This window comes from Pteropus medius, unplaced genomic scaffold, assembly GCF_902729225.1.
Source record: "Pteropus medius unplaced genomic scaffold, Ma_sr-lr_union100, whole genome shotgun sequence".
NCBI classification, from domain to species: domain Eukaryota; kingdom Metazoa; phylum Chordata; class Mammalia; order Chiroptera; family Pteropodidae; genus Pteropus; species Pteropus medius.
The window spans coordinates 7,557,830-7,579,145 of NW_024347791.1; the positions used below are offsets into that span (position 1 = coordinate 7,557,830).

At 38.0% G+C, this 21,316-nt stretch overlaps 1 protein-coding gene across 1 annotated transcript in view; it reads left to right on the forward strand.

The window, feature by feature from the left end:
• Positions 1 to 21,316, forward strand: part of CUNH12orf42 (chromosome unknown C12orf42 homolog) — a 118,294-nt gene that overhangs the window by 38,508 nt on the left and 58,470 nt on the right. Inside the window, exon 2 of the mRNA XM_039878299.1 lies at positions 9,005 to 9,073. Coding sequence (XP_039734233.1) covers positions 9,005 to 9,073 — 69 coding nt within the window. The remainder of the gene's footprint in view (positions 1 to 9,004; positions 9,074 to 21,316) is intronic.

The window sequence follows — 21,316 nt, forward strand, 5'->3', positions numbered from 1 at the left end:
ATTTACTTTCTGTGTTTTTACTTTTGGATAATAACTGTATATTATGGTACCGAATTTTGGATAATAACTGTATATTATAGTACCCAATGAAAATAGAGGGTTCTGGAAAGAATATATTGCTATAGTTTTGCATAATAAAATTGACAATAAGTCTCCCTTTGATCATTATTACTTCTTTAAAAATGTTCACATATTAAGAAAGATAAAATATATAACGCTATTAGAATAGTGTTATTACTATAAAAGATGGATGGTTTTTTTAGATATGTAGCAAATTAATTAGTTGCATATTAGCTTGATTATAATAGATAAAGCTGGCAATGAATGTGCAGGGGAGCAATGTACTAAAATGGACTGAAGAGGATGGGCACAATCGCAGCATAGTCTTTTTCTGTACTTCTGTCTTCGAAGGAATTAAAGCAATAATAAAAGTTATTTGGGTGTATTTGGAATCATTTTGGGGACAGATCTTATTTCAAACCCCACCTCGTTTAATAGTTGAGTCCTTGGGACTGTCATCTAATTTTTCCATCAGTTTTCTCATCTGAATAGGGACCGTAGTACCTGCTCTACAGGGTTGTTGAGATGTGCTCGGTAACTGCTGCTCTCTCTTCCTCGTTAACCTCATGCTCGTCTTTCAAGAGTGAATGCACCTGAACTTATAGAGTCTTCTACTTTAACCTGATTTGCTAATCTGAAAATGCAGAAGTCAGGTTGCTCTGATCTCCAAGACTAGAACCACTCTGGAAACAAGCCCTATGATCTCACCCACCCTCATCTCCCACTATCCTTGCTGGAACAAAGTTAAAGTCTGAAATGTTGTCCTTCTTAGCTCTTTCTAGGCATTACCGCATTACCTAGAGCAAAGATGGAAAATATGGGCATCTGTTCCCCATCTGCCCTAGGACTTGCTCATCTTGCCAGTCAACCGTGGTGCTCTTTCTCATCAAATCTGAACGGGCTCAACATCCTTCTTAATATAGCACATCAGGTAGTCGCTTTGTACAAATTGATCTGAGCTGGTGTTCAAGTTGAAGCCAACCTAACTGTTTTATAGGAAATAATTTTACAGCATGCAAATTCGAACACAAAGATCTTGACTCGTAGGTGATCACACAAATATTTTTACCTTTTTTTCACATAAGCAGAGAGAGAGAACAACTGAGTTACTCAAGATCCTAAATCGATTGCAGAACAAAGATTAAAATTTGGGGCTCTCGACCTCAAAATTAAGGCTCCTTTTAGTCTAGGTTTTCAAATTTTGCTTAAAAAATTATTTTCCTAGAAATGGGTGGCTGGAGGAAAAAGTGAGTTTGAAGTCTTTGTGGAATGACCCAACTATTGACGAGATGCTAGCAGACTGGGTATAATGAGGAGGGGATTCAAATGTCAGCTGGGATGTTGGATTAAACGATCTTTAAGATGTCTTCTTGGTCTGAGATTCTTAGATTCTCCTTACAATGTCACTTATGAATGCAATTTCCTAAACATGAAATGTCTCAGGAAGTAAGATCCATGCCTGGGGCTCATTTGTAATTAGACATTAGAGACTCTAAATAACATTTGGGATGATTAACTTTTGTCTGATTTCATGAAACACATTTAGTATTTCTGATCATGTCAATATGTTGCTCATTATAAGGTTGTTAGTAGACTTGTGAAAATTATGAAATTTGGAAAACAAGGATTGCTACATAAATACTTAATATTTTAAAGAAATCTTATTTCCTTGAATATCCTTTTAAAAAAGAATGTATAAGAAAGTTGGAAATTTAAGATAGCTCTAGATAACAAAATTTCAGAAGCGCACATCTGTCCATGTCTGACAACAATGAATGTTAAGTAGATTTTCAAGTTTTCTTTTTTATGGGTATCAAAGTGATGTTCTTATTGAACCTTAAAAAGCCATAGTGAGCCTCTCTTGTCCCATCTTCCCCTTGTCGTGCTATAAATCTAACTTCTGCCTGTCCTATTGTTCAGAAAAAAGCAGCCATATTGTGCCGATTGCTATTAAATTAAAGCAGAAAGGGAGAGACACAAATGTGGAAGCCCATCTTACCCGCAGGGATACCGCTACCTTTTATTTGGCATTTTGGGAGGGTCAGAAAGTCATGACAGGCATCTGACCTCTGATAACCTCTTTGGTGCTTCTGTGTGCAGTTTTTTTGGGAAGAACTTAATTAAATACAATTGAATTTCCCTGCTAACATTGTCACTGAAAGGACTCTTTTTAGATGGCTTGGTGTTTGCTGGTGAGGAACAAACAAAGATGCTTCTTTTGTTCCTCAAAGAAAAGTTAGCATACGTTAGTTAAGGATTTGTGATTTCTTTTGACTAGACAGGCGGGTTCCTAAAAATTCAATGAGTCTTCCGAAATGGGAACCACAATAAAAGATGAAACATATGACTAGCTAAAACCCTAACTCCTCTTATTCTTGATAATTATTGTTAAAACTAATATTTTAAGTGTTTACTATGTTTACACTCAAAAATTATGGTCATAGATTTATAATGAAGTTGCTAATATTTGGCCACATAATAAAATATAACGTGTTCACATCCTGTATTCTCTAGTTATCAGAGGAAGAGAAGAACTTCCAGCAGATGTATTTTTAGTACTATATGTTAGGGAACTGTTACAACAGGTGTTGACAAAGAATATGCAGTTTTTGGTTTTAAACAGTTTATTATGCATATTACTTGTTGAATAAGAAGCTTGTCTATAAGTTACAACTTGAATAAAAAGCAATGATTACATAAATATGCCAGTGAGAAATCCATTTTCCATTGTTATTCTTGGGCTTCTGAAATCAGTGGCTGACCTTAAGAAATTGAGGAATCCATTTTATAATCATGACACACAGAAAGAATAAGTTATTTCATTCAAGTTTGAGTTTTAGTGCTTATTTTAGGAGAAATCAGGTTTACATCTTCTTAGATTCAAAGAATCTTCTAATCCCAGATGATTTTGTTTTCCTTGAAGAGAGGATTAGAATAAAGAATTGATGCTTTTGAATTTAAAGTTGACTATTGTGTGTGTTAAGCCTACTCCCTCACCTTTATACCCCCTTCCTCTGTTTCTAAGCTTTCTCAGGTCTCTCTCTAATTATTGAAATGGGGGAAAAAGTCAACACTTGACCCCACTGCCCTGTCTGGCTTGTGTGCCATTTCTTATTTTCTATTCATTGGTTAAACTTTTAAAAGCCGTGTGTACTACATCCACAGCCTTTATTTCTGCATCACTATCTTTCTGGATTCTAGTTTTTATGTTCACCCATGTGCTGTATACTATGTACCCCAGCCGAAGTCACCAACATTAGGCTACCATGTATGTTTGGAATAGTATACCCTACGCTAGGACTCCAGACCAAAGGGATGAGGGAAGGCTGAAATCCAGGTGCTTTGCTGGCCAAACCTATGTATCTGTCTAGAGGGGGTAGGTTTTGGGGTTTTTTTGGTACTTTGCCGAAAGGCTCCATAGTCCTAGCTGTGACTTTGTCAACGATTCCCTTGGTCCAATCTCAGCCTTTGCTCTTTGATCTTGTTCTTCAAAACTCAGACCTTTAAAACGTTAATAAATGAGCATATGGTCAAGAGTGAACCGGAGTCTGACCAAGGCCGTTAAAATCTTAAATCACCACAGGATTGGGATGAATTGTTTTTCTGTTTATTTAGCAAAATTCTAGTTAAGAAAGAAAAGTGTCAAGTCTGGAATTCTTATGGAAAATACAATTCAACCTTTTATCAGATTACTAGCTGCCTCCCATCCCACAGTCCAGTGATACTGAGATACTTATGGGAGACACCAGAACAGAAGGAATGAAAGCGGGCTTTACAGCTAGGCAGATTCGTGCTGCAGTCTCACTCTACCAGTTACTTAGGGATTTTGCCTTGGGCTGTCATTAAATTCTCTGGCCTTCAGATTTGTCATCTCCAAAACAATGATGAACATAGTTCTTTGTATCATGCTGAAGGGAGTTATTGCAGCGACTCACCTACTAGTTTACCTGGGATCGGAATGCTCTCCCAGTCTAGACATTTTCCCATGCTGATCCTCTGCTAATGACACTCTTACTTCCTCTTCGTCAACTACATATTTTTTGCTCCTTCTTCAATATTCGGCTCAGCTGGCATCTCTTCCAAGAAGTGTTTCCTGATATTTCTAACATTCTTCTCCTTAGCTCTGGTTTAGGAGCTCCCCTGGTACCTTATGTATCCTTTTATCATATTTTTTTCTTACTGTGTTGACATTGTACTGGGGGATTATGGGGATTATGCCTCATTTATTTTTACATTCTCAGTGCTTCACATAGTGCATGGCATATCAATAATTATTCAGTGAGTTGAATTGTCTGGATTTCAACAACTGGAGAGGTGGACAAAAATATGTGGCAGCTGGGAAGCACACGTTAAAGAGTCGTGGTGACTAAACCACTTTCCTTGTATATTTCATCTCTAATGGGTAAGTCATTCCTCTATTGCTTAATTTGTGGTCCATTACACTTTCCAGTTTCTTCTTGGAGAGGAACTGATCTATTTTCGAGGATTCAGTTATCTCTAGTCCTGATCTTACAACCTTTTTAAACCAGCTACTTACTACCAAGATCAGTAGATCAGTACCTCGCTGTACAGAAATTAATATCACCTGGGAGCTTGTTATAAAAGCAGAATCTCGAGCCCCACTCTAGACCTCCTGAATCAGGATCTGCATTTTAACTGGTTTCCCAGGTCATTCTCGTGTGCTATAAAATGTTAAGGAGCACCAGATTTGTAGCAGGTGCCTTCAAGAATAGTACTTTCCCTGAATTTCCTGATATATAAATGTATTCATCTTTGAAGGCTCAGGAAAAGGTATTGGGACTGTTGCAAGAAGAATGAAATATTGATGAGGTCTTGGTCAAAATCTGGAAGTAATTTTCTGATCAAGAAAATCTCGAATGAAATACTATATATTAGATGAGGACTAGGTGTACAGTCTAAATATTTAAAATGGTTTCAAATAAGCAAGAAATCAGTTTTTCAGCTTAATTAAGCCTCTGCTTGGAAATAAAATGTTTATCTTTTTAAAGAGAAACCACATTTCTCGAAAAAAAATGGACACACCCCATCACGGCAAACACATTTTTTATTTGGTGGCAGCTAAATGACCTAAGCGAGGATTTCAAAAGCTATCTCCTGGTTTCCGTTTTCCGTTACACTCCCGAGGCAAAGCAAGTATTTGCTTTTAGCATAGTTGATACCCAAGCACTTCGCAAATGTTTCCACAAAGCCAGCTGCCCTTTATAGATCCCCCTGGGAACCTTTCTTTTGGTTACTAACCCTCAAGTGCCTACAACCCCTATTTGCAAAGGTATTTATCAAATGGAAAAGGCTCATGAATCTTCAAATCTTTTGGAGGAGGATGCTCAAGGCTCCAATTTGAAAAACTTTGTCCCTTAGCTCAGACCTCTGGGGTCATCTGAAGATTTGCTCTTCCAGCCTAGCCATCCTATTGTAGCTCCAGGAGAGCAAAAATAAATGAATAAACCCACACAGCACCTCTATATTATTTTTGGCTGACTGTGATAGGATTGAAAACTGCGAAAATTCATCCATCATCTTGAAAGCATCATAGAATTTTGAATGTAATTTTGGAGCAAAATTTCTGTTTATGGATGTCGTGGCCACATGGAATTTTGTGTTTACTGCCTTTGCTCTCTCACCAGTTCAGTAATGGTTTTTTCCCTGGGGGTCTCCTTTCTTTTATTTACCGTACCCCCTCTTGTAAAAAAGGGAGTCCTTGAATGCAATCGATGACTGACCTTTAATTCCATGTGCTCAATTGAAAAAAATTAAAGCACTCCTTTGGAGAATAAGGTACAAAATTGTCAGCAACAGAGACTTGATAACTACTGAGATGGAGTGGTTTTCCAAGGACGTGACTGTGGATTCAGTTCTTACTGTTCACACATCTACTAGTTATAGTTAGTTCAAGTAGATAGACTCGTGCGCATGCGCACACGTGTATGTACATGTCCGCGTATGCAAACAAAAAAACTTGAACTCTCCAGCACGTACCACCTGTTTCCACATCATTGTGGTTACAAAAGGTTTTTTTCTCCGTCTTTTTAAATTTTAATTAGCTGAGCTGTCCTGTTTTTCAGCAACTTGGTTCTTCTCTAACATATGGGCTGTAACCGTCTTTCTTTTCATTAGACTTGGGCCTTGTTTGTCATTTATACCATACTTTTGCCTTTCTCTTTCATTTTGAAAGAAAGAGAGGTTTTTCTATTATTTTAGAGCAAAGCACCTCTGGTTTATGTGGCGACTCTTGTGGCTTTCTAAATGCACTTGATTTAGCTTTCACTGTGTAATTACTGCCAAACAAGTTAATTGCTTTATAAGTGTCCAAAATTCCCTGGTTTAATTTTACTTTCATATGCAACCTTCATTATACATCTAGTGTTCAACATAAACACAAATGATTGTTAATGAATGCCTAATGCCATATTCATTAGAAAATCAGGTTAATGACTGGCAATGAATGTCCCAGCTTTATTCTTTCGTCTTTTTTTTTTTTTTTTTTTGCTTCTTGATTACAAAGCTTTTTTGTTTACAAAGAAATTCTACCTGCATCCTAGGCTTGCTTAAAAGTTCAAGATAAAGCTTTTCTAAGGAATCAAATAACCCCAATCCCTGATTCTTCTTTCTTCTTGCAGGTGCCTTTACTCTTTAGAAAGAGTCTCCTATTAAAATGAAAGTCAGAATGTATATGATTTCCTCAGACTGTTGGCTATCATGAAACCTTATTGTTTGGAGGGCAGAAATCTCAGGACCGCTGTGTACAGATGTTCAGGTGGTGCACTGAACAATCTTAGGAGGCATCATTCACAGATGCTGCCTAGTTGTGCCATCCATAACCTGCATAACTTTGAGTAGCGGCACTTAGAAATCTCCTCTAAGAATGTGTTACAGCAGTGGGGTTTGGGACAGCATTTCGTGCTTGGTGCTGACCACCTGGGCAAGGGTTATCTACGTAGAAGACAGCCAGATGTAAGAAGGCACATGGTTGGAGTGAGTGGCAAGAAGTCTACTGAAGAAGAGGACTGAGATGCACAATTTGAAGTTGGGCCTGACTCTCTACATGGCGATTCTCGCTTTGTAAATGAGATCCCTTCCCTTCTCCACAGACATGGGGTTGCTTTCCCAATGAAACTTGAAAGCTCGATTTTGAAGAACATGTGGATGCTGATAACTGAAAAAAGGATTAGGGGGTGGGACACAGAGTTCAGACTCTGAAATTTGGCCACTGGCTTATCAGAACATGCTTGTGTGATCTTGGGCAGATTCTTTATCTATCAAATGTGAATACTGATGATCTAGGATATTCCTTCTAGTTCTGTGCTCTGTGACTCCTTTTGGGATCATGGGAGAGTCCACTTGTATTCTCTAATCCCATTGATTGGATGCTTACTATGTGCCCTGGCACAGAGTTGGTGTCAGGGATACTGTGTAAATGACACATTTCTTAACTTCGTGGGAAGACGAATAAGTGTCACCCACACACCTCTGGCTGTACCCACTGGGCAGTGCAAGTGTAGCACACTTACAGTCTCGTTCATTTTCAGTGCTTCAAACTCTTTTTAGGCTTCCCATTTTTTTTCCTCAGATTCCACTGAGAACCTCCTTCTATATCTCTTATCAGATTCCGTCAGTCCTGGTACTTGATCTCAGATATGTCACCATCTCTTCCAGTTTTGTCCCTTATTGAAGTTTCCCATCTGTCAGCCAAATTTACATACTCTCTACTACTTGGCTTCATATATGTCTGTACCCCGTGTGTCTCTTCTTTATAACATTTAACATATTTGAAATTTTGCCTTTACTTGTGTGATTCTTTGGTTACTGTCTCCTTCTTTTGACTTTAATCACCTTGAGGAAAGGAAGTAGTAGACACGCCATTGTTTTTCTGGTATCTAGATATCTGCTCATATTCTGGTCATAGTCTTGTTGGGGTTTCTCCTTGATGACACCAGGCTCCCCAGGCCAATAAAAGGCTGAAGCACAATTTTAGCAAATACTGACCAACAAAAAGTCAAGGACCCTGAGGATTAGAGTTAACCTAAAGTAACTAAATAAAAAGTATCAATTGAAAAGCAGAAGTATAAATAAATCCTGATATGATCTTATTGAGGTTTGATATTTTACGTAAAATTACAAGATTTCCTACCATTGTCACATGCTCTGGGGTGCCTTTTCTGACCTCCATGAATGGACCTATTGTATATTTGTGTCAGTCAGGTTTCTGTTATGATAATTCTAAATAACAACTCCAAAATCGGTAGCTTTTAACAAGCAGCATTTGTTTCTTATTCATGTTTACTGGCTATGTGTTGGCTAGGGCTCTGCTGGTCTCAGCTGGGGTTGGCTCAAGACTGTGGGTCAGGTTCAAGTTTATTACATTTGTCTCATTCTGGGAACAGTGGCAACCTGGGGCATGTTTTTTCCTTGCTAAGACAGAAATGCAAGAGGCCAAGCCGCTCCTTGCATGTACATTTAAAGCCTCTGCTCATGTGTGTGCAAATATGTCGCTGGCCAAAGCAAGTCACAGGGCCTAGCTTAGACAAAGAAACATACTTCGTTTACTCAGATGGGGAGTGCTTCAAAGCCACATGGCAAAGGGTATAAATATTTAATTCTATTTCATCCTAATACATCACAATATTCTCAAAATACATGATCTCATTCAAAACATTTTTTACCTTTGAAATTTTGCATTTATTTGTTTGATTTTTTAGTTACTCCCTTTGTCTTCTTCTGGACCCTTGAGGGTAGGAATTGAGTCTGTTTGGCTTCACTGGCACCTAGGACAGTGTTCTGGACAATATCAGGTTATTCAGTGAATGAACAACAGTTGTGTGAATGAATTAGCTTCTGATCTGTCTAAAAGCCATCTCAGGAATGGAAATACATCTTTGGGGCAATTACTGAAGTGATATTAAATGCCTTGTTTCAACTCTTTCAGAAATCCTCTTGCTATATTCCCATTGTGAGAAGTGCAACCTTGTGGGAGAGGAGCGTGTCACACGCAAATGTGAGTAAGCAGTGTCCTTGTGTAGGACTGTATCCCTAGTTTCATCTTTTGGGGTTCAGTTGCTTTATACATAAGAAGACTTGTTCCTTGTATATTTTTATTTGGTAACTGGTGAAAGATTTACTTTTTAAATTTCAAAATAAGAAGAATGTCAAAACACATTTCCCATAGCACTTTGGATCTCTGAGAGATTCATGCTACATTTTTATCCTTTACACGCAGACATGTACTTTGAGAGAAAAAGGTATCATTCATTCGATGAACAGTAATAGAAATCACAGTGCATTAAGTAGCTTTGCAGTGCTTGTATGTGGCACAACACACAGAATCTAGGACAATAATTCCATCTTAGTACAATCTAAAAATAAACAACTGAGTTTATCAAGCAAAAGGCTGACCCATTAGCAATGTTCTTCCCCATCCCACCTTCTACTCACTGATCACTAGTGATCTCCTCTTGGTGAGAACGAAAGTGAATGTTTGTCACCGCAATGTGCACATGCATGTCTATAAAAGACTGATGTGCACATAGAGATAGTCGCCAGTGCTGGCCCCGCCAGGTGTCACAGAGCTGTGGTAGCTTCCTAGGTTTAGTCCCACCAGAGCTTTGTTTATAAAAGTGGGATTGGAGGCAAAAAGAACCTTTTAGCTAACACTGAAATTTATATCCTAAGGGCTCTAACTGCCTTCCTGTCCTTCTTGTTTACCATGAAGAGAATGGCAATGCCCTTCAGAGAGGACCACATAGCACAGTGACACTGACGAGATCAGGAATTCCCTGGCACATGGGAGAGGGGCGACTCTAGTTTTGTCTTCTATAGTCTCTCCTTTCCAAAATTCACGAGCAGGATTGGATTACTCCAAATTACTCCTTGCTGAAAAGTAGCATATGGTGACTGGAAATAGAATTCAAGGGTAGAAATCAAGAAATGTGACCAATCACATTTTAAGATGAAAGAAAAAGGCCAACTGTAGGAAGAAAAATATTACCTAGTTGAAAAACTGGACCTGATTTTCTAACTATTCTTCTATCACTAAAGCACAGGAATATATTTAAATTAGGTATCTGCAAGATTCTGTTTCGTTAGTTATTTTTCCATTTGGACTTTAAGTAATTGACCTGTTAAGAATCTTTGCAACTAAGGAATTCCACGACTCTCAGCATGGGATGTGTTAAGAAGAAAATGGAGCCCAGTGAAGTCCCCTTATTGCTGCCATTCTTCCATTAGTATGTGAAGGCTCTGAGAAGGTAAAGCTTCATGAAAGGGGACCACAGGCCCATTCACTGGGCAAGGAATGATGCAGGTGACAGTGATGCAGGAGAACTGTACATTACTGATTAGCTTATACTATAGCAGTATCATGTTGCTCAAGCTTACAGTCAGGTATCACCTGGGTGTCTGCCTCTCCTTTCCTCTGACAGCTGAAGTGAGGACTGGGAAGCAAGTGTGAGATCGAGGGTTTGGCATCAGCTGAATCCTCTTTCAAATGGTTTTATCACCTCCTTTTTCTCTTTTCCCTGTTGTCTTTCTCTTTCTGTGTTTGTAAAACTTTGGAGGAGTAATAGGATAGGACCAAAAAAATTAAGATGTGTATCATTACAAAACTTTCATATTATTTGTCATCGTTTATAGTATATTGACTAATACTTTATGACATATATTATACATTGTAGTTATGCTTTGTACATCATATACAGACATATTTTACATAATGTTAGACATCAAATGATCCATATCATGTGTGTGTGTATTCCAATATTATATATTATGTATTGTATTTACTGACCACCTATGACAGAGGAGTGTTCTAAAAGCAGCAGTAAAGAAAAAGAATCTGCCTTCTAGGAGCCCATCATATACTGAGGAACATAAATAATGAAAAATAAGCAAAAAATAAATAGGGTAATTGCAAGTAATGAAAACTACAGGGCTCTGAAAAAGCATATTGGGGTAATGAGGTCGAGCTTGATGTGGAGTGGTGGGGAGGTTACTGCTTTAGCTAAGGTAGGGTGGTCTGGAAAGACCTTTCTAAAGAGGTGATTTTTGAGCCCAGACAAGATCTATGAGAATGAGACAACCAGATAAAGTTCTGACCAGCAAAAAATTTTTGGAGGCAAACTGTTCAAAGCAGAAAAAACAGCCTGAGACAGACTGGGCTTAGCATGTTTAAGAGTGGACAGGATGTCAGTGCAGCTGGAAGGGGAGAGGGAAGGAGTGAGTAGAGCAGTGGGCAGGGACCGGATCATGAAGGGCCTTGCGGCCAATGAAAACAGTTTATTTTCTGGTCGCGAAGCAGAAACCATATGAGAGTTTATTTTGTAGCTGGAGATAAAATGATCTGATTTACTCTTTAAGAATTTCGCTGGATGATACATGCAGGATAAATCTTTGGGAAATAAGAAAACTTGAGTGCCATTAGGAAGTTATTAGAATATTCCAGTGGTCAGATTTTAGTAATATTTTTGAGGTTGAGATGATAGGACCTCATAATGAGTTGCCTGTAGGGTATGAAGAAAAGAGTAATCAAGATGGACTTTTGGGTTTTTAGCCTAAAAATATTGGGGTGGATGATTTACTTCCTAGGTGATAGTTTTGGGGATCTTGAGAACAGATTTTTGGCGGAGATCATCGTAGCTATATTCGGAGAATATTAAATTTGAGATGCTTAATGCTTACTATGTCATTAATCAGAACTTAGTCTCATGATCAGTCCTAGCTGCAAGAGAGGTTGGGAAATATCCATTAACTGGGAATATTGTGACCTCAAACTAAGGTTCTGTTACAATGGATGAGAAAAAAATGGATGTTGGGATACGTGACTAAAAGTATTTGGCACAGAAAATAATAATAATAATATACAAAAATTTATTTCGAAATGACTCATAGGTCAAAGAAGAAATAATGATAAAAAGGAGAAAATACTCAAAATTAAATGATAATAAAAAATTTAGGATGCAGCTAAAGTGGTTCTTAGAGGTAGATTTATGTCTTAAATTTCAGAGAAAAATGAAGGTTGAAAATGGAAAATTGCAGATAAGTTATTCAAACAACAGAATAAATTCAAAGGACACAAGAAGAAAGAACTAATCAAAGACAATAAATCACTAAAATAGAAAAAAATACAATTAGACATAATCAACGAAGTGAAAATCTTGTCATTGGAAGGCGTGAATAAAATATAAACCTAGCAAGACTGATCAGTAAAAAACAAAAAAAAAAAAAGGAGAAACAATATTATGAATAAAAAGAGAAATGTGTGTACGAATACCATAGAGATTCAGAAGATTAAGAGTCAGTACTATATACTATGAATAACTTAGGTCAATAAATTAAAAACACTATTAGATCAATAGTCAGAAATTTTTATTCCCTCGACAATAGCATGCCAAGAGAGTTTTGTGCTGAGTTCTATTAAAATTTCAAATGTCATATAGTCATTACATAAAGAAAGAAAAAAAGCCACTTAAGTTATTTTTTGAAGCTAGTAACGCATTGAACATAGAATTTGTTAAACTATGGGTCAATCTCACTTATGAAAAATATTAAATTAAGTACTAGAAAAATCAGATTTGTCAGTGTATATAATAAAATACATCATAATCAAGTAGAATTCTAAGGATACAAGAATAGATTAACATCAAAAAATAAATTCATTAAATGTACATCAATAGGTTAAGGGAATAAAATCATATAACTGTCCTAATAGACATTTCAATATTAATTTTTGGGAAGAAAAAAAATTAACTTTTGGAAAACTGGGAATAGAAAGTAAGTCCTTTAACCTGAAAAAAAATCTATAAAAAGCTTAGAGAAAAAATAATCAGACTTAATAGTGAGCCTTTGGAAGCATTTTCATTAAAGTCAGAAAAAACAAGAATGTCTACTATTACTGCTTCTATTCAACAATGTCCTGGGGGTTCAAAGCAATGAAATATATGAAAAAAAATGAGATACAAGAATTGGAGAAAAAAGGACAATATATATATATTACATACCTTCAAAATTATCTTCAAATTTTTAAAACATATAAATTATTAAAACCTAAACTATCAATTAGGTTGAAATAAATCTAACAAAATATTTGTAAAACATATGGAGAATATACGTTTTAAAATATTACTTAAAAATATATAGGAAGGCCTAAATAAAGGAAGATATACTATGCTAATGAATGAGAAGACAATCGTAGTGTTTTGAGTGGATAAAAATCTGATCCTATAAGTTGTATGGAAGACCAAGGACTAAGTGTAGATACAAGAGTTATAAAGAACAAAATGTGGAACTTATCCTACCAGATACCAAGACTTTTATAAAGCTATAGTAATAAGACAATGTGTTTTTGGCTCGAGAATAAGCCAATGGAACAGATATGAAAGGAGGAGCATTAGATACTGATGGGGAAAGGAACAACTATCTAATGAATGGTAGTTGCGACAACTGGCTATCTCTACAGAACAGAAGGTGAAATTAAATGCCTACTTCCCACCATACAGAAAAGTAAATTTGGGATGAGTTTATGACCCGAATGTGAAAGGAATAACCTTTGAAGGAAATAAAAATACTTTTATGACCTTAATCCCTTAGGAAGAGTTTCTTAAGTAAGGCATAAATATCACAAACTTTAAAGTTATTGATAAATTTTACTACATTAAAATTAAAATGTTTTATTTACCAAGATTTATAACAAAAGTTAAAAGACAAGCAAATATTTAGAAAGCAAACGCTAACAAGAGGTTGGTACCTAGACTTTACAGGGAATTCCTACCAGTCAGTAAAAGAAAGATAGGTAACGGGGATGAAAAATGAGTAAAGGACATAAATTGACAATTCACAAAGCAACAACCTGCATAGCCAATAAATGTGTAAATAGATATTTAGGCTTACTATATATCCTTCAGTTGACATAGATTAAAAAGTCTGATGGTAACAAGTGTTGGGAAATGAGAAGTCTCATGCATACTGCTGCAGTCACATTGGAAAGCATTTTTATGATCTAATGCAACTGAATGTAAATACCTTTGACCCAAGAATTCACACCAGGTATAAATTTAGAGACTACATGTACTCAAGGAGACATATCGAAGAATGTTTTCTGTTGCACTGATTTTTGATAATGGTAAATAGAAATGGCATACATGTCAGTTAACTGGAGATTGGATAGATACATCGTGGTATATTTGTGCAGTGGACTGTTGCAAGTAGTTTAAAGGAATGAATTAAAGCTACACACACCATCAAGGATAAATCTCAATAACCAGATGCTAAATGGAAAAGTCAAGTTATAGAATTAAGTCTGTATTTAGTGTGACAGATATCGTCATTTGGGGGATAAATTTATGTCTTTCCTTTCCCAGTTTAGAGTCATTTGAAACATATACACACAAATCAGACAGACAGAAGATAGTAAAAATATATTCCAGGTCAAAGCTGGATTGAAGGATTTAGTGATGTTTCCAAAAATATAAACAGATCAGATCATTCTTCTGCTCACAAACCTCCAATGGGCTCCAGTTTCACTCCCAATAAAATCCGAAGCCTTTATTATGAACTCCGAGATCCGACCTGATCTGGATCTCACTACCTTCCTGGCTTCCTCGCTCATTTATTTCTCTCTAGCCTCTCGCTGCTCCAGCCCACCAAGCACACTTCCCTCCTAGGCCCTTTCTGTCTGCCTGGAATGCACCTCGCATTCTTTCAGGTTTCAGCCCCACTTGCCTCAGAGCTAGTGGAACTTGGTTTGGTTGGAGCTCTCCTAAGTAAACCAATGTGGAATTACTCAGCAGCTAGTTTGTGCCCAAGGATCTAAAACAATGGTGTCCATATTCTAACAGCAAATTCTCAGCTCTGAAAAAAATTGAGTGCCTTTCTTCAATCTACTTATATTTATTTGTGCATATGTACCTACTCCATTCATTAGAATGCTATAAACTATATAGTAATGAATTTATAAAATATAAATATATTATAAAATACATATCCCATCCAATTAAAATGTAAATGAGACAAAATAGAAATGAATATTATTTTTTCATGTCTAATCATGATAATTTATACTATTTTTAACAAAACCTCAAGAACACTATACACAAGGGTTATTGTTAGTAATAGTGGACGTAGCATCTTGATATATGTAGTCTTTATATATATAAAGTCTTCGGTAAGTCTTCATACTAAATTTTAAATATCTTGGCCAACTTGACAATTCATAGGAGATCATTCTTTTTATCTTGTAATGTGGCAGATGAGGATACACAAGAAAAAAGAGAAGTGCTAACTCAGCCATTTTCTTCACTTGATTAATTCAATAACTATTGATTCAGCGCCTGCTATGTGCTAGAATCTAAACTTCATAAGGGCGAAGCCTAGGCTGTCTGTCTTATTTTTCGTTGTAGCTCCAGCTTCCCAAAGGATGCCTGGTGCATCGTAGATGCTCATTTGGAATTTGTTGTGCATATCAATGAATGAACTGGGCACTCTGCAGGAGCTGGAGATACCCTGATAAAGCTCTGTCTCCACTTTTCTGTTGTATTTAGTTGGTGTTCCTGGAATGAACTTGGTTCACTCTGGAAGCTCCCACATCTGTGCCACCATCCCACCGGTCTTGTTTTCCTCCATGTGGACCCACCCTGGATGGGATTTGCTCTGTCAGGATTTAGAGTCACCTTCAATTGTTGAGACCTCTTTGAGGTATCCGGATGGGAAAGGGATTCTATCTGTGCCCTGCAATGAGCTGCATGAACCTCACCCCTTGAGCACTTGTTGAAGGTGCAAACATTGGGTTGAAAGAAGAGGGGCACTGAGGGAAGTTCTGTGTTTCTCATTCATTGAAACAGAAAAGATGGAACTGGTGAACAGGTCCTTGGACAACTAAGTTAAGAAAGTTCAGAGGATATTGAACGCTTCCAGGCCCTCAAAAAGAGATACGTAGAGGAAAAAAAAATATAAAGCTGAAATTTACCTGCAACTTGACTTTTAGAAGAGAAAAATACATTCCATCTTCCTTTCCTCTGGGCTTCCTTCTCAGGAGAGGGCAGATTTTGAGAAGATACATCTCTGATGGAGAACAGAGTCATGATGGATGTGACCCCTATGTGATATTTCACATATAGCTAAATCCCAATCGCCATCCCCAAATACAGAGGGAAACGGGCGTCAGAAGCAGTCTTCCCAAACTCCCCTTTTTAGTTCCACTCCCTCCAACCCATTCTGTACTGTCCTGCACTATTCAGGGCTGGGGTTTGCTGTTTGGAGATGCGAAGCTGAGCGTAATCCCCTCTGGATTCAGCTCCCTCCCTGATCAGCCCCTCTCAGGAGTCCTCATGCCTTGCTCTAGCAAGGGGGATTTGGGGAAGGTGAAGCTTCCCCTCTGGCCTGGGTCAGGTTTCCAGACTGAGTTACCCAGAAAGACAGTCATTTGTTTCCTTTTGGACCACGGGGCTGGACTTACCCCTTGGGGCTGGAGAACTCTGAGTCAGCAAGCCCATTCCTGAACCTGTTTATGTAAAGTCTGGGTTACCACTCTTCCCAGAATCCCATCGGTTCCCAATCAGAGCCCCCTACCAGCTGCCAGCTTGACCCTGTTCCAGTCTGGCCATGAGAAGGAGGGAGCCAGAGATTGAGAGAATGCTGCGGGATTTGACCAAGGCTGGAAAACCATGAGTGCATTTGCTCAAAACCTAATAGATGCTCAGTACCAGAGGTAATGTAATACTCATTCCCAGGAGGCCTTGTGCTTTTATTTCTGTTGGAGTTCTAGGGGACCCTCATCAACATAAGGCAAGAGCAACAGAGTAGGAGAGGTACCATGTCTCTTTTCTCTGACCGTGTGAAATATTCCAGGCATCTAAAAATCTAGAGAAAATCATAACTAACCAATGCTCGTGTTCCCATATCTTATCTCAAGAATAAATATTTCATAACAAAAATGCAGCAGCATAGTTTTTTTAGAGAGAGAGAGAGAGAGAGAGAGAGCGAGAATAAGAAACTGACTAGCACCCCAGTTTGCCACAGACTGCAAGTGGTGTGGGGTATCCAGATTTCTCTATTTGACCCAGAGTGGGGAGTGGGCATGCTGAGAGGAGCCAGGCCCAGGAGTCCCCTGGTGTTCAGAGGAGGAAGCTGCAGGTCACACAGATCTCCAGACCCAGGATGAGAGCAGGACTTCGATGGCAGATGCTGGCACTGTCCTTCCACATTCCAAAGGTCATTTGGAACCTTATAGCAGCTACGGTGGCACCTGGGACAGAGATCAAAACAGCAGAGACAGAAGGGAAGAGGCTCTTGGGCAGAGACCAGGGAGAACCTGGCTGATGGCACTCGGGGTCATCACCCCTTCTCTGGGCCAAGGCAAAGTGCTTCCTCCTGCAAAGCTCCAGGCTAGAGGGGAAGAGTAGGGAGCACTTTTGAGAGTAGAGACCAGTCGGAAAATGACTTTGAACTTTGAACTGATTGGAATTAAATCCCGAATTGGCTGAGAAATTTACCTGAAAGAGACTTTTAAATTCTACAAGTCTCCCTGAAGTTTTAAGATAAACTGTTTACTACAAGTGTGAGTTTAATTAAGAAAGTAAAGTTAAATGTGTATAAAAAATAAATAGACATTGAGAGGGAGGGAAGGAAGCTTAGAACAGAAAAGAGGGAAAAATATCTTAGCATCTGGAAATGTGATAACAGAACTCAGTCTTGCTTTCATTCATTTGTTTATTTGACTAATGTTCTCCAGCATCTATAACTGGCAACACTTTTTTTTTTTTTTTTTTTTTTTTTTAGGCAATGGAGACAGTGAATAGTTAGAAAGAAAAGTTTGAAGTCATAGAGTTTATATTCCAGTGGTAGGGAGACTAAGGCCATTGCTAGGATATATGGAGCCTTTGTACAAATTGGAAAAGGTACTCATTGTCGATGGAAGGGAACACTTTCTCCAGGTTGATGCAACCCCAAGCCCTTGTGTGAGGCTTGGCAAGTGGAATGTGGGCTTCAGGCCAACCTGTGCAATCTTCTGTGGAGGCCCTGAGGAAGATAGATAACACACAAAATAAATAAATAGAATATATGGTAATTTGGCAGTGATAAAGAACCCAAGGGGGACAAGTGTGTGTGTGTGTGTGTGTGTGTGTGTGTGTGTGTGTGTGTGTGAGGTGGTCACTTCTATAATATGGTGATGATATTTTACTTGAAGTCTAATATCATATATATTTAATGCAAAAGGAAATTAGAAAGAATGAGACCAAGTCATGAAGATGCTAGAGGAACCGTGTTCCCACAGAGGGAGCAGCAAGTGTGAAGGTTCTGAGACAATAATAGGTCTGGGATAATGAAGGAATGGCAAAAGGGCAGGAAGTAGAGTGAGTAGATAAGCGAGGTAATGAGGACGTTCTTGTCTGCCTAGGATGGTCCAAGTTTACACCTGTTATTGTTCCAGAATAATTATTAGCAGGATCCTCTCTAATGCTCAAACATGTCTCAGATTGGTCAAAGCAGTTATGGGGGTCTCAGATTCTGCTCCGCCTGAATGAGATGAGGAGTGTTGGAGGGCTGTGAGTGACAGGAAGTGACTTAGGTTTAAGAGGACTGGTCGGGCTGACTTCCTGGAGGTGAAAGGAGAGCAGCAGGTATGCATTTCTCTCAGGAGATCGGGTTGAGCAGGAGTGGGGCCCGGGCAGCTGGCCTGGTTCTCAGGACAGGCTCCCAGGTCTAATACCTGAAGCCTCAGTCAACATGCCAGGGTGTGTGGGGGGTACTCAATCCGCTTCAAACCGGGGCAGTTCAGACAGCTGCAGCAAAACAGCTGGGGGAGAGGGAGTGTGACTTCAGGCTGCTCCAAGGCCTTTAAGCCATCCCATACTGCGGGAGTGGTTGCTGTGTTTTAGATCATATTAATCTTCTTCTGAGATAAACGTTATATTATGCCTGAGTATCAAAGACACACATTAGCGAAGATTTGAGGAAGATTGTGAGTGGCAGAGGACTTCAGGCACAGGGTTCCAGTAGCCTCCTTTACCTATGGTGGATGTGACATTGACCAGATAAGTTTTAGAGCTTAGAGTGTTGAGAAAGAAGGGATAAGCCCATTTCAATAAGCTGGAGATGCCCTGCGGTCAGGACAAGATGGGGTTCCAAAAGACCAGTCTAGTTCCAGGGTGGATTATGAAATTACCAGCAAGTTCTTGACTATTTACCAGGTTATTTAGAAATGTGATGCTGAGATTGTTGGTACCTGCTTTTAGATGGCTGTTGCTTGAGTGGGTGGCAAACTGAATAAATGGTTAAGGATAGTGATTACATAGACAAACCCTGGGGTCAGATGGCCTCAGTTGAAATCCTGGCTTTGCTGCTTTCTGTCCTATGACTTTGGGAAATAGATCTATCTTTCTATGTCTCAGCTTCCTCATCTGCAGGATAGGATAATAATAGCATCAACCTCATAAGTCGTGGGAATTGAGTTCAAGATAGAATGCCTGGAACAGTGACTGGCACACATGGAAAGTCTGCCATGTGTGGTGGCTTTTACTACCATTTTTTCTGACTAATGCACTGTATATTTGTGTGTCTCACTTTCACAGGGCTACTACATTTTTTAATGAAATGTTATCCTTTGACTCATAAATGTTAACTAATATTAAAGCTTATAGACTAATACATTGAAGGCTGTTTTTTTTTTTTGAGGCTGGTCCTTTTTCGATCACAGTGATTAGCATGCTGTTGTCTTTTTGTTTGAGGAAGTGGATGAATTACTTCCTCTGTGGTTCTTTTTAAATCCATCAGCAAATGTTGTTGGTTTTAAACAAAGTCAAGCTTAGCCTTTATCTCAAGTTTTCATTTTCATTATAAATATGAAAAAAAATCAAAGTAAACTTGGTCAAATCTCAAAGTAAAAAATAATTTTTTGAGCTTTAAATCTTAAACCCAAGTGAAATTTAGAACTCTGGTAAACAAATAGGATGAAATCGATCGTCCTTGAACAAATAAGGTGAGAATTCTCCAATAAGGGAGATGAGATCATTACAGTTTATTATAATCATTTAAAAACTTTATTGAGCATTCTATGAATGTATTTATGAATTCTGTTTTACCTGAGTAGCTTTCACATTTTATTATTGGGTTACTTATCATGCAAGAATGAGTACATCTTAAGGAAGAATATATTTGGTTTCATTACTCATCATAAGTGTAATTTTTGTTTAACAATATTATGAAGGGCTGATGATGAGATGCAGGTGTTTAAACATGCAGTGCCAATAGATTTGACACGGTATTCAGTTCTGGGCATATACATTTTTAAAGGCTTCTATTCACTGAGGGGACAATAAAACCCTACACAATGGTAAGTGTGTTTGCTAAAAACATGAAGTGACTGGTTAATTTTTAGTCCTTAGATTTTAAAATGTTTTTTTTTTTAAAGTGATATGTGTTTCTTAACTTGCTACTCTATATATTATACTTTAGAGTGAAAAATAAAACAGAGCTACACCGATGATGTCCACACTGATGATGTCTCTTCCACAAACCAGCTCTGGTTAGTGGAAGAACCTATGTGCAGTTCAGTTTCAAACTGAGCAAATAAACTACAAAGTGGTGGCTTGCAGCTTTGACAAGTATTTTTTACCTGGAATCATGGGTACCTTAGGGAAAATGTAGCTCAACCTTCTAACTTCTTAGATAAGGAGACAGAGGCCAGAGATCATGATTTGCTCAAGATAACATGGCTCGTGGACCAAACTTTTAGACTCAAACTTACGTCTCCTGATTTTTGCCACTGGTCCCTTCTTGGAGTGCTGTGTTGTCTCCTGTCAAATGTGAAGTTCTAATTATTTGAATTTTTGATTATTATACCCAGTCAATAGACATTTTTGAGAATCTTCTATGTGCCTGTTCTAGGCCCCAGGATCTCTTTAATTCCCTGACTTGATTTTGATGTAACTGTTCTGTTCTTTATTCTCCTATGATTAATGCTTTCTTCATTAAGTTCTGTGATTGTTAATATGTTTGTGGCTTGACTTGAATTGTTAGCTCTTAGTTGGGAAGGAGTGAGAAGAAACCAGCTTTTACTAAATTCTGTTGTATACTTTACCTTTATGAAAGCTTATAAAATTGACATCGTACCTTAAACAAAGAGAAACTAAATCATTCAATAACGTTTAAATATCTTTTAAGTGACAATGTGGGATATTCGTTCACTCTCAGCTTAACAAAATATCTAGCATTCAAACCACTTAAATTGTAATGAACGAATGAATGAATG